The 14,073-nt window shown below is 44.7% G+C and overlaps 1 protein-coding gene across 2 annotated transcripts in view; it reads left to right on the top strand.

Moving 5' to 3' along the window:
• The window catches only part of BAZ1B (bromodomain adjacent to zinc finger domain 1B), an 83,529-nt gene that overhangs the window by 6,619 nt on the left and 62,837 nt on the right, over positions 1–14,073 (top strand). For both annotated transcript variants that reach the window (XM_003276597.4, XM_030796298.1), the window contains exons 2-3: positions 4,753–4,869; positions 7,133–7,277. In XM_003276597.4, coding sequence (XP_003276645.1) covers positions 4,753–4,869; positions 7,133–7,277 — 262 coding nt within the window. The remainder of the gene's footprint in view (positions 1–4,752; positions 4,870–7,132; positions 7,278–14,073) is intronic.

The following is a 14,073-nucleotide window of genomic DNA, read 5'->3' as shown; positions in this document are numbered from 1 at the left end:
TCGAACACCTGGCCTCAAGTGATCCGCCCACCTCTGCCTCCCAAAGTGCTGGGATTACAGGCGTGAGCCACCACGCCCTGCCACATTTTTCTCATTTTGAGACCAAGGCTGACACCTGGTATGGTGGTTCATGCCAGTAATCCCAGTACTTTGGGAGGCTGAGGCAGGTGAATTGCTTGAGCCCAGGAATTTGAGATCGGCCTGGACAACAGTGAATGAAACCCTGTCTCTACAAAAAAATAGAAACATTAGCTGGACATGCTGGCATTTGCCTGTGGTCCCAATTACTTGGGAGGCTGAGGTGGTAAGATCACTTGAGTCCAGGAGGCAAAAGTTGCAGTGAAGCGAGATGGTACCATTGCACTCCAGCCTCCAGCTTGGGTGACAGAGCAAGACCCTGCCTCAAAAAAAAAAAAAAAAACAAGGCTGGAGGGGCAGACCCTGTGTGTAACATGTCTTGCGAGTGGCACAGAGAAAGAGCTAGAAGACATCATGACTTTAAACCTCTTCCTGGAAGTGACATATATTACATCTGCTCACATCTATTGGTCAAAACAAGTCACGTGATCATGCTTGATGTTAATGGAGAGGGGAGGTACGTTCCTCTTCAGGGACCTTGTAGACAAGCCACATGGCAGTGGGTGGAGATGTAAAAAAAACTTATGGAAAGGAGGTGAATAGTTAGAGACTAATACAATCTATCATATTTGAAGGTCAATGAATGTTTTCTGGGAAAAGTTATTTTTGAGATCTAAAGGATAATTAGAATTTAGACGAATAATAGAGGACTGTATATTCTTGGCAGAGAAGGTGTGATGAGTTCGTTGTGATTGTGTGAGTTTGGAGATTCTTGTGTTTTTTTTTTTTTTTTTGACAGATTCTCACTCTGTCATCCAGGCTGGAGTACAGTGGTATGATGATCTTGGCTCACTGCAACCTCCGCGTTCCTCATTCAAGCAGTTCTCTGCCTCAGCCTCCCGAGTAGCTGGGATTACAGGCGCCTGCCACCACGCCCGGCTAGTTTTTGTATTTTTAGTAGAGACAGGGTTTCACCATCTTGGCCAGGCTGGTCTTGAACTCCTGACCTCGTGATCCATCCACTTCAGCCTCCCAAAGTGCTGGGATTACAGGCGTGACCCACCATGCCCAGCCTTAGGACAGCATTAGGAGATATACCTAATGCTAAATGACGAGTTAATGGGTGCAGGAAATCAACATGGCACATGGATACATATGTAACAAACCTGCACATTGTGCACATGTACCCTAAAACCTAAAGTATAATAAAAAAATATATATATATAAAAATAATAATAATAATAATACAAACTTACTGTTCTCTCCTTAAGACATATTTGTTAATGTATTTCTCTTACATTCTCTCTGATGACACGGTGAGTTTTTTTTTTTTTTTTCTTTTAATAGATTTTTGTAAAGATAGAGTCTCGCTATGTTCAGGCTGGTTTTGAGCCCCTGGGCTCAAGATTCCCCCACTTTGTCCTCCCAAATGCTGGGATTGCATGCATAAGCTACCGTGCCTGCTGGGGCTTCTTAAATATGGCTAAATAATGTGTTAGAATGTTATCAAGCTTTTTGAAAGCTTAAATAAGTCCACTTACTGATTCCTCCTCTGTCCTTATTTTACTACCCATCCCTTCCACTCCCCTAGTGCAGGAGACAAAAATAAGACAAATCTGTCTTCGGATAATGTCCTATGGAAGCCATTCCGTTGCTCTTCTCTGGGTATAAGTTTGAAAATTTTTCAGTGATTGGATTTACATAGCTGTATATGGAAGTCTGACTCAGGTTTTTACTCAAACATTCTATATATTTTGTTTAATCACTTAGATATTAGCACCACCCCTACTAAGGAAAATGGATTGATTTATTACTCAGTTTTAGCAGATCTGCGGAAAGATCCACAATGAGCAAAGGTGCTTATACTATTGGATAAAGTTACTATTTTGGATTACCTGTGTGTTTGTTCTTGTTTGCGTTTTTGCTGATCATAACCTTGGAAAACCAAGCATCTATATTTATTAAACATGCGGCTGGGCATGGTGGCTCACACCTGTAATCCCATAACTTTGGGAGGTTGAGGCAGGAGGACTGTTTGAGCCCAGGAGTTCAAGACCAACCTGGGCAATGTGGTGAGACCCCGACTCTGCAAAAGATAAAACATGTAGGTGGGCATGGTGGTGTGCACCCGTAGTCCTAGCTGCTCAGGAGGCTGAGGCCCAGGATTGCTTGACCCCAGGAGGTCAAGGCTACAGTGAGCCATGATCCCACCACTGCACTTCAGCCTGGGTGACAGAGTGAGACCCTGTGTCAAAAATAAATACATAAATAGATAAAAATGAGCTAGGTACTGCAGTGTAAGTCTGTAATCCCAGCTATTCAGGAGGCTAAGGCAGGAGGATCTCTTGAGCTCAGGAGATCCAGGCCAGCCTTGTTTCTAAAAACAAAATTAGAATATTTGTTTAGTTGTTAGATAGTATTGTAGAGGAAACTGTTTAAATACTTTTATTTCAACCACTATAAAATGTGTCACTTGGAATACACAGGTATTGTTCGCTAACTTTCTACTTATGTCAGTTGATTTTCTTACATAGCATCTGTTGCTGTGCTTAAAAGTAAATTAGTTACTTGCCGCTTGAATTTGAAAGTGGCCGGCTGATGGTGAATTCTAGTTGGTTTTGTGTGGAAAGTTGCCATATTTACGCTACCAGCTTGATGTTTTCTTTCCCTCATCTCCCTCACGAAGACTGTCTAAACAGCTAGTAAATGATCTTCTGAATCTCAGTATTATTGGAGACATCATAGAGACTGGATAAATATTGTATCCAAAGTACTTTCCGGAATACTTCTAAGTATTTTATGAAATTTATTTTTTAAACCAGGAGTATCCAATCTTTTGGCCATATTGGAAGAAAAATTGCCTCGGGCCACACATAGAATACACTAACACTAAAAACAGTTGATCAGCTAAAAAAAAAATCACACACGTTTTAAGAAACTTTACGAACTTGTGTTGGGCTGTATTCAAAGCTGTCCTGGGCCGCAGGTTGGACAAAGGTTGGACAAGTTTGTAAACCCTAAGAAGTAACGTGTTTCCAAGGTGGACTGGAGGGCTGTGGGTAAATGGATCATTAATGTATGCTCAAGGTTATTCCAAACTGCCTGTGAGACTGTGGCCTAGTCACCTCATTTTACTGTAGACCGAGTCCTTTGTTTTTTTTTTTTTTGAGGTGGAGTTTCGCTCTTATCGCCTAGGCTGGAGTGCGATGGCGCCATCTCGGCTCACTGCAACCTCTGCCTCCCGGGTTCAAGAGATTCTCCTGCCTTAGCCTCCCGAGTAGCTGGGATTACAGGCATGCACCACCAAGCCTGGCTAATTTTTATTGATTTATTTTTTTTTTGGATTTTTAGTAGAGACGGGGTTTCTCCATGTTGGTCAGGCTGGTCTCAAACTTCTGACTTCAGGTGATCTGCCCGCCTCAGACCCCCAAAGTGCTGGGATTATAGGCGTGAGCCACCACGCCCCGCAGTGGACTGACTCTTAAACTTGTTGTCTGAGTTTTCTAAAAATTTTACTTACCTTACATTGTTATTTTTTATGACTTGTGTTTTAATGTACCTTTACTTTTTCTTATGAGTTTTTAGTACAGCATAAGTCTTGTGTAATGAAACTTTGGTGAATTGAGGAAATCCCATTTGTACTAAAATATTGATTTTTTTGTAAAACATGAAAAACCATTTTTATTATTTTTTATTTTTATTTTTTGTAGAGACGAGGTTTCACCATGTAGCCCAGGCTGGTCTCGAACTCCTAGTCTCAAGTGATTATCCTGCCGTGGCCTCTCAAAATGCTGAGATTAGAGATGTGATCATCCCAGTCTGTAAATCCCACGCAGGCGCCCAGCCCATGACAATCCATTCTCATCATACTTTAGTCTTAGTCATCTTGCTTTGGGCCCTGATACCATTTTTTTCATTTTTAATTTAATTTAATTAATTAATTAATTTATTTATTTATTTATTTTTTGAGACGGAGTCTCGCTGTGACGCCCAGGCTGGAGCACCGTGGTGCAATCTCGGCTCACTGCAATCTCCGCCTCCTGGGTTCACGCCATTCTCCTGCCTCAGCCTCCCGAGTAGCTGGGACTACAGGCGCCCGCCACTACACCCGGCTAATGTTTTGTATTTTTTTTAGTAGAGACGGGGTTTTACCGTGGTCTTGATCTCCTGACCTCGTGATCCGCCCACCTCGGCCTCCCAAAGTGCTGGGATTACAGGCGTGAGCCACCACACCGGGCTGCTGTTTTTTTTCTTTTTTGAGACGGAGTCACGCTGTCTCCCGGGCTTGAGTGCAGTGGCAGGATCTTGGCTCACTGCAAGCTCCGCCTCCCGGGTTCACACCATTCTCCTGCCTCAGCCTCCTGAGTAGCTGGGGCTACAGGTGCCCGCCACCACTCCCAGCTAATTTTTTGTATTTTTAGTAGACACGGGGTTTCACCGTGTTAGCCAGGATGGTCTCGATCTCCTCACTTCATGATCGACCCACCTCGGCCTCCCAAAGTACTGGGATTACAGGCGTGAACCACTGTGCCCGGCCTCCAATTCCATTTTTATCCTCTCATGCTGCACATTTTAAAAAGGAGCCTAGATTTTTTTCTATATATAAGTATCTTATGGGTATGGGTTCGTTGTCTCTGTTGCTTGCATATTGTTTTCCTGAACTACTGCTAACAGAGAGTATGAAGCCCGCTTGGAAAGGTACAGTGAGCGCATTTGGACGTGCAAGAGTACTGGAAGCAGTCAGCTAACACACAAGGAAGCCTGGGAGGAAGAACAGGAAGTTGCTGAGCTGTAAGTAATGGAAGTATTGCTCTTTGCCACCATCTTCACGTTGTTAGGAAAGGAGGGAATATTATCCCTAAAGCAGTATGTGTATTTAAGTTTATGGGGCACAAATTAGACTATATTACATTAGTGTACTGTATGGGTTTCTGGGTTGCTTTGCCTAATGGCATTTTGCAGTAGCAATATGGTATATTTATTTAGTTATAGGTGCACTTGTTTAGGTATTTACCAGGCCTTTGAGTGTTCCTGCTCCATACTTTGACCTTGTAAGTATTCTGGTAATGTGGTTTATTCTTTTTTTCTTTTTCTTTTTTTGAGACAGAATCTCGCTCTCACCCAGGCTGGAGTGCAGTGGCACAATCTCGGCTCACTGCAAGTTCCGCCTCCCGGGTTCAAGTGATTCTCCTGCCTCAGCCTCCCAAGTAGCTGGGACTACAGGTGCCCGCCACCACGCCTGGATAATTTTTCGTAGTTTTAGTAGAGATGGGGTTTCACCATGTTAGCCAGGATGGTCTCAATCTCCTGACGTCGTGATCCTCACGCCTTGGCCTCCCACAGTGCTGGCATTACAGGCGTGAGCCACCGTGCCTGGCCTTATTCTTACTTTTATTTTTGAGATGGAGTCTCACTCTGTTGCCCAGGCTGGAATGCAGAGGCACGATTTTGGTCCACTGTAACCTCTACCTCCTGGGTTCAAGCGATTCTCGTGCCTCAGCCTCCTGAGTAGCTGGGTCTACAGGCACTCACCACCACTCCTGGCTAATTTTTGTGTTTTTGGTAGAGATGGGGTTTCACCATGTTAGCCAGGCTGGTCTCAAACTCCTGACCTCAAGCGACCTGCTCATTTTGGCCTCCCAAAGTGCTGGGATTACAGGCATGAGCCACTGTGCCCAGCCGGGTATGATAATTAAATTTTTTTTTTTTTGCTAGTTTAATAAGTGAAAAGTATTAAATCATTCCTGTCCTTTTGCAATGGCTCTAGTGTTCAAGTCACGTTTCCAACATATTAACGCTTCCTGGTTTCCTTTTTTTTTAGAGGCACAGTTTCGCTCTGTTACCCAGGCTGGAGTGCAGTGGTATGCTCATAGCTCCTGGGATCAAGCCAACCTCTTGCCTCAGCCTCTTATGTAGCTGGGACTATAGGTGCATGCCACCTCCCCCAGCTAATTATTTTAGTTTTTTATAGAGGGAGGGTCTCACTGTTTTGGCCAGGCTGGTCTCAAAATCCTGGGCTCAAGCAATCCTCTCACCTGTGCCTTTCAAAGTACTGGGACCCACTGTGTCCAGCAAACTGCATGGTTTTTTTAATCTTTGTATTTCCCAGTGCCTTACGTATATTTGCTAAAGCAGTGTTGTTTTGCTGTGAACCTAAAACTCGTAAAATGTTAAGTGTTTTTTTTGTTTTTTTTTGTTTTTTTTTTTTGAGATGGAGTCTCGCTGTATTACCCAGGCTGGAGTGCAATGGCGTGATCTTGGCTCACTGCAACCTTTGCTTCCCATGTTCAAGCGATTCTCCTGCCTCAGCCTCCCGAGTAGCTGGGATTACACGCATGTGCCACCATGCCTGGCTAATTGTTGTATTTTGAGTAGAGACAGGGTTTCGCCATGTTGGCCAGGCTGGCCTTGAACTCCTGACCTCAGGTGATCTGCCCGCCTTTGCCTCCCATAGTGCTGGGATTACAGGTGTGAGCCACCATGCCCGGCCAAAAGTTAAGTCTTTTTTTGTTTTTAAGACGGAATCTCACTCTGTCGCCCAGGCTGGAGTGCAGTGGCGTGATCTTGGCTCACTGCAACCTACGCCTCCCGGATTCACGCCATTCTCCTGCCCCAGCCTCCCGAGTAGCTGGGACTACAGGTGCCCACCACCACGCCTGGCTAATTTTTTCAAGTTTTAGTAGAGATCGGGTTTCACCGTGTTAGCCAAGATGGTCTCGATCTCCTGACCTCGTGATCCACCTGCCTCGGCCTCCCAAAGTGCTGGGAATACAGGAGTTAGCCACCGTGCCCCGCCCAAAAGTTAAGTCTTAAAAGAGGTTAGGTGCAGTGGTGCATGCCTGTGGTCCCAGCTGCCTGAGAGGTTGGAGGGTTGTTCGAGCCTTGGAGGTGGAGGCTAGTGAGCTATGATTGTGCCACTGCACTCCAGCCTTGGTGACAGCGAGAAATGTTTGAAATGTTTGGAACAGAAAGAAAGAAATGTTTGAATTGACTTGAATTAAATCTCTGGATAAGCGTTTCTGTGTTTTCTTGATAACTAATTACATTTATTTAGTTTGAAGGAGGAGTTTCCTGCCTGGTATGAGAAGCTTGTTCTGGAAATGGTTCACCATAACACAGCCTCCTTAGAGAAGTTAGTAGATACTGCTTGGTTGGAGATCATGACCAAATATGCTGTGGGAGAAGAGTGTGACTTCGAGGTGAGTGCCTGTTCGTTTCTGATTTGACTTACCATCAGAATTAGAGCTGTCATCGTAGGTTACAGAACATACTTCTATGTGTGTAAAACTGTGTTATATTTAGTATTATATTTAATGTTATTAATACTTTATGTTAATAGTTGTGTGTTTTTTTGGTTTTGTTTTTTTGAGACGGAGTCTCACTCTGTCGCCAAGGCTGGAGTGCAGTGCACAATCTTGGCTCACTGCAACCTCATTCTCCCGTGTTCAAGGACTATAGGCGTGCAGCACCACTCCTGGCTAGTTTTTTCTATTTTTGGTAAAGACAGGGTTTCACCATTTTGGCCAGGCTGGTCTCGAACTCCTGACTTCAGATGATCCACCCACCTTGGCCTCCTGTCAAGTATTATAAGGACTACATTTTATTTTTATTTATTTGTTTAGAGACGGTTTCATTCTGTCACAGAGTCTAGAGTGCGGTGGTGCAGTCATAGCTCACTGTATGTAGCCTTGGACTCCCTGGCTTAAACCATCCACCCACCTCAGCCTTCTGAGTAGCTGGGACTGCAGGCATGTGCCATCACTCTTGGCCTTGAACCAAATTTTAGAACCACATTCATCACTGAGAATGTCTTAGTGTTGTAATAATTGCAACACTTTGTTGTACTAGTCTATCCTTGCTTTGTCTTTTTCATCCTTTTTTGATAATTCTGTTATGTTGTCTTTTTGGTTTTGATTTTTCTTGTTTTATTTTTCGGAGACAGGGTCTTAGTCTGTCACCATGCTGGAATAGTGCAGTTACGCGATCTTGGCTCATTGCAGCCTCCACTTCCTGGGCTCAAGCGATCCTCTCATGTCACCCTCCACGTAGCTGGGACCACAGGTGTGCGCCACCATGCCTGACAAATTTTTCGTATATTTTGTAGAGACGGGATTTCACCATGTTGCCCCAGCTGGTCTCTTAACTCCCTAAACTATTCTCTTGTCTTGGCCTCCCAAAGTGCTGGAATTACAGGCATGAACCACTGTGCTCAGCCCATGCAGTGGCCATGCTAATCCTCTCCATATTATTCCAGTTTCATTATATGTGCTGACAAAGTGAGCACATAATTGTTACTATGTTTAAAAGACTTGTAGGCCGGGCGCAGTGGCTCAATCTGTAATCCCAGCACTCTGGGAGGCCGAGGCAGGTGGATCACGAGGTCAGGAGATCGAGACCATCCTGGCTAACACGGTGAAACCCCATCTCTCCTAAAAATATAAAAAATTACCCGGGCGTGGTGGCGGGCTCCTGTAGTTCCAGGTACTCGGGAGGCTGGGGCAGAAGAATGGCGTGAATCTGGGAGGCGGAGGTTGCAGTGAGCCGAGACCGCGCCACTGCACTCCAGCCTGGGTGACAGAGCAAGACTCCATCTCAGAAAAAAAGAAATTTAAAAAGAAAAAAAAAAGACTTTAAGACTTTTTTTTTTTTTTTTTTTTTGAGACAGAGTCTTGCTGTCGCCCAGGTTGGAGTGCAGTGGCACGATCTCGGCTCACTGCAGGCTCTGCCCCCCGGGGTTCACGCCATTCTCCTGCCTCAGCCTCCCGAGTAGCTGGGACTACAGGCGCCCGCCACCTCGCCCGGCTAATTTTTTGTATTTTTAGTAGAGATGGGGTTTCACCGTGTTAGCCAGGATGGTCTCGATCTCCTGACCTCGTGATCCGCCCGCCTCGACCTCCCAAAGTGCTGGGATTACAGGCAAGACTTTTTTTTTTTTTTTGAGACAGAGTCTCGGGATTACAGGCAAGACTTTTTTTTTTCTTTTTTGAGACAGAGTCTCGCTCTTGTTGCCCAGCCTGGAGTGCAGTGGTGTGGTCTCGGCTTATTGCAACCTCCGCCTCCCTGGTTCAAGTGATTCTTCTGTCTCAGCCTCCCGAGTAGCTGGGACTACAGGTGCCCGCCACCATGCCCTGCTAATTTTTTATTTTTAGTAGAGACAGGTTCTCTCCATGTTGGTCAGGCTGGTCTTGAACTCTCGACCTCGGGTGATATGCCCACTTCAGCCTCCCAGAGTTGGGATTACAGGCGTGAGCCACTACGCCCGGCCTCAAACATGTTTAATCCAAGTCCTCGCTGTAATGAGAGTTGGACTTTTTCTACTTAAAATTTTTTTTTTTTTTTTAAGATGGAGTCTCACTCTGTTGCCTAGGCTGGAGTGCAGTGGCACGATCTCGGCTCACTGCAAGATCTGCCTCCCGGGTTCATGGCATTCTCCTGCGTTAGCCTCCCGAGTAGCTGGGACTACAGGTGCCCACCACCATGTCCGGATAATTTTTTTGTATTTTTAGTAGAGACGGGGTTTCACTGTGTTAGCCAGGATGGTCTCAATCTCCAGACCTTGTAATCTGCCTGTCTCGGCCTCCCAAAGTGCAGGGATTACAGGTGTGAGCCAGCGCACCCAGCCTTAATTTGTTTTTTAATTATCCAGTCAAAATAGCTCAAGGATAACTATTACAAAAGTGATACCGAACACTAAAGCAATCCCTATATAATCTTGTAACAGCTGAAAGTAAGATTCAGGAGAAACAACTAAACAGTTGTTAAATATCTATCTGTTTGTACTTGACACTGGGCTAATTGCTTTACATAAAGTCTTGCAGAATTTGTACAGAAATCTTGAGGTGGTAGGCAGCCTCGTACATTTAAATGGCATGTTGAGGTTGATACATACTAGTTATGAGTGCTTTCAGCCGTTATATAGTGAAATTGTAATAGTGGCCCGTTGTTCTCAAACTTTGGCGTAATACTTAAGCTACGGAAAATGTGTTCTTGGCTGGGCATGGTGGCTCAGGCCTGTAGTACCAGCACTTTGGGAGACCAAGGTGGGCAAATCACCTGAGGTCAAGAGTTTGAGACCAGCCTGGCCAACATGGCGATACCCTATCTCCAAAAAATACAAAAATTAGCCGGGTATGGTGGCGCGTGCCTGTAGTCCCGGCTGCTCGGGAGGCTGAAGTGGGAGAATTGCTTGAACTGTTTTTTTTTTTTCCTCTCAGGACAAATGTTTAATTTGTTTCTCTATCATACTTGAACTGTTCTTCAGCCCATTCCTTGAGAGTTCAGAAGATCTAGGATAGACCTAACATTTTTCAGTTCTAACAATCTGAAGGGTGGTAGTGATGCTGTCACATGAGGTACAACACTTTTAGTAGTACTGGCTTAAACAAGACAGATGTGATTATCTCATGTAGTAAGTCTTAGATAGTTCCAAGTTTAGTATAGAGGCTGAATACTATTGTGAAGGACCTAGACTTTCTCTGTCTTTCTGTTCTGTTCTTCTCAGTGTGTTGAGTTCTGGTCCTTAGCTTTGTTGTCCCTTGAGTTGTGAAAAAATGTGACTGTATTCAGAGTGAGGGAATACTTATCAAAGCAGGCTAAGAAAATCTTTCCAGAAGTGTATCTGGAAAAATCTTTCTTGAAGCATAAAATAGAAAGCTCCACCCTTTATCTTTACATGATATTGGCTAGACCTTGGCTTACATAACCACCCAGAGCTGCAGCGGGGGCTGAGAAAGAGAGTATCTTCCTTTGTATTTAAGTCTCAAAAGAGACAGGCTGGCAAGAGAGAAGAAGAGGGAGGGAACAGCTTGGTAGCTAGCTCAGCAGCAGTTTGTGCTACAATAGCCAGTACTTGATGGGGCCAAGATTCACACCTGTCTTTGGTTTCAAAGTTCTTGTTCTTTCTTTGTTTCAGTAATTTACTTTGACTCCTTTCTATCTCCTGGCTAGTTCTTTTTTATTTGTCATGTCTGGCAGTACTAGTGGGGTTTTTGTTTATTTGTTTGTTTTTTATTGAGACAGGGTCTTGCTGTGTCTTCCAGGCTGGAGTGCAGTGGTGTGATCATAGCTCACTGCAGCCTCAGTCTCCCAGGCTCAAGCAGTCCTCCCACCTCAGCTTCCCGAGTAGCTGGGACTGTAGACACTCAAAAACTATGCCTAGCTAAGTTTTTTTTTTCTCTAAGACAGAGTCTCGCTCCGTCGCCCAGGCTGGAGTCCAGTGGCGCGATCTCGGCTCACTGCAAGCTCCGCCTCCCAGGTTCATGCCATTCTCCTGCCTCAGCCTCCCGAGTAGCTGGGACTACAGGTGCCCGCCACTATGCCTGACTAATTTTTTTGTATTTTTAATAGAGACGGGGTTTCACTCTGTTAGCCAGGTTGGTCTCGATCTCCTGACCTCATGGTCCGCCTGCCTCGGCCTCCCAAAGTGCTGGGATTACAGATGTGAGCCACCGCGCCCGGCCGCCTAGCCAAGTTTTTTATTTTTTATAGAGAAACGGGGTCTTGCCGTGTTGTCCAGGCTGGTCTCAGACTCATGGACTCTCGTGATCCTCCCACCTTGGCCTGGCAGAATGCTGAGATTACAGGCATGAATCACTGTGGCTGACCATTAGTGGGTTCTAATCACATACTTTATATCACAGTCAGTGTCCTGGCAGGGAACAGATGGCATACTCAAATGTAATTGAATTGAGTTTAATAAAGGGGCTGTTGACAGCAGACAGCAGTCTGATCAGGGTTAAGGAAAATGTAACAAGGAAAGGTTAAGTGCCTCATACCTATCAGCAGTTGGGGAAGACTTCATCATTTCTAAACCGCAAGGAAGCAGAGGGAGGGAGTGGGTACAGGAACGAGAAAAGAGTAGCTGCTGTTGTTGAAGAGTACTTTGGTAGTGAGAGAAAACTGTAACTGTAACCATCCTCCTAGGGAGGCATTTGGAAATAAACACCCCAAGGATGCTTTACTTCCATCTCCTGGTTTTCTGCTGCTGCTCCCTCCCTATGAACTGAACTTACCAGACAGAATCTAGAGGGCAATGGGAGTCTTGGTGGAGGCTGTAAAGATCAGCCTATTTAAGCATAGAGCCAGGTAGAGAAGGATGGAAATGGATTTGATGTGGCAAAACAAAAATATTTTGCACACATCTGCAAGGTGAAAGAAGAAACGTTTGAGGAAAGATGGGCTGAACCCAGTGGCTCCTGCCTGTAATCCCAGTACTTTGGGAGGCTGAGGCGGGAGGTTGGCTTGAAGCTAGGAGTTTGAGACCAGCCTGGGCAACATAGGGAGAAAAATTGGCTGTGCATGGTGGTGCATTTCTGTAGTCCCAGCTACTTGGAAGACTGAGGCAGGAGGACCGCTTGAACTCAGGAGTTCAAGGCTACAGTGAGCTATGATCGCACCACTGTACTCCAGCCTGGGGAACATAGCAAGACCCTGTCTCAAAAACAAAAAAATGAGGAAAGGGAAGAGATACTAGGGAAGTATATATGTCCATAAACATGAAAATATGTTTAAACTCATCAATAATGCAGGAAATCTAATCGAAACCATAGTGAGATAATGTATATACATCAGATTAATAAAGAAAAAAACTCGCTGCCAAGTTTTGACAGGAATGTGGAATTGCCTATAGTGTAAATAGCACATCTATTTTGGAAAGCACTTGGCATTGCTGAATACACTTGGATATTATACATACCCTTTGACTAAGGATTTTTTCTTGAGTATTTACCCTCAGTTTTGCTGCAGGAGATTTGTGTAAGTATATTAATAGAATTGTTCATAGTAGTCCAATGAGGAGATAACCCAAGTAGCCATCAGTAGTTGAATGGATAAACAAATTGTTAAGCCACAGAATATAGCAGAAAAAATGTGAACTTGAAAGAAGTCACAGAAGAATACAGTATGATTACATTTATAGAAGGCTCAAAGCAGGCAAAACTAACTTAGAATGTTTGTTATCATTGTCAGGAGGAGAGGAGAGAGTTGTTTCCACCTGAGCATAGGCTTACTGGGAGATTCTGAGGTACTGTTAATATTCTTTTCTTTTTTGAGACAGGGTCTGGCTCTGTCGCCTAGGCTGGAGTGCAGAGGCACAACCTTGGCTCACTGCAACCTCTGCTTCCCAGGCTCAAGCCATCCTCCCACCTCAATCTCCCAAGTAGCTGGGACTGTAGCTACAATGCCTGGCTAATTGTATTTTTTTTTTTTTCCTCATCCTACAGTCCAAAGGCACTGGCTAATTTTTGTATTTTTTGTAGAGACGGGGTTTTGCCAAGTTGCCAAGGCTGTTCTTGAACTCCTGAGCTGAAGCAGTCCTCCTGCTTTGGCCTCCCAAAGTGTTGGGATTACAGGTGTAAGCCACTGGGCCTGGCCACTATTAATGTTAAGTACTTTAACCTGTATGGTGGGTACACAGGTGTTCATTATTTATAAAAATGTTTTACACTCTTAAGTGTGATAAAAAAAAGATATGATGGACATTGGAAGGTTGCCACAAACATTGTCCCAATATAGAGGGGTTTATCCCAGATATTTATTGATGACCTGCTATGTAGAGAGCATGTTTTGGGTGCTGGAAGAACAGTAGTGACCAAAATCCACAGCTTTTTCTGTGTGTTTAGCATTGGTGATGAGGCCAGGTGTGGTGGCTCACACTTGTAATCCCAGCACTTTGGGAGGCCGAGGCAGGCAGATCACGAGGTCAGGAGTTCAAGACCAGCCTGGCCAACATAGTGAAACCCCGTCTCTACTAAAAATACAAAAATTAGCCAGGCATGGTGGCGCGTGCCTGTAGTCCCAGCTACTTGGGAGGCTGAGGCAGCAGAATTGCTTGAATCCAGGAGGTGGAGGTTGCAGTGAGCGAAGATCGCGCCACCTGCACTCCAGCCTAGGCACCAGAGCGAGATTCCGTCTCAAAAAAAAAAAAAAATTGATGATGAGAACTATGAAAGAAAAGCACAGAGTATTTATTGAAGTTTATAATCAGGGGAATCTAGC

Source organism: Nomascus leucogenys, chromosome 17 (assembly GCF_006542625.1).
Source record: "Nomascus leucogenys isolate Asia chromosome 17, Asia_NLE_v1, whole genome shotgun sequence".
Lineage (NCBI taxonomy): Eukaryota > Metazoa > Chordata > Mammalia > Primates > Hylobatidae > Nomascus > Nomascus leucogenys.
The sequence above is the reverse complement of the archived record's forward strand: the minus strand, read 5'-3'. Positions and strand labels throughout refer to the sequence as shown.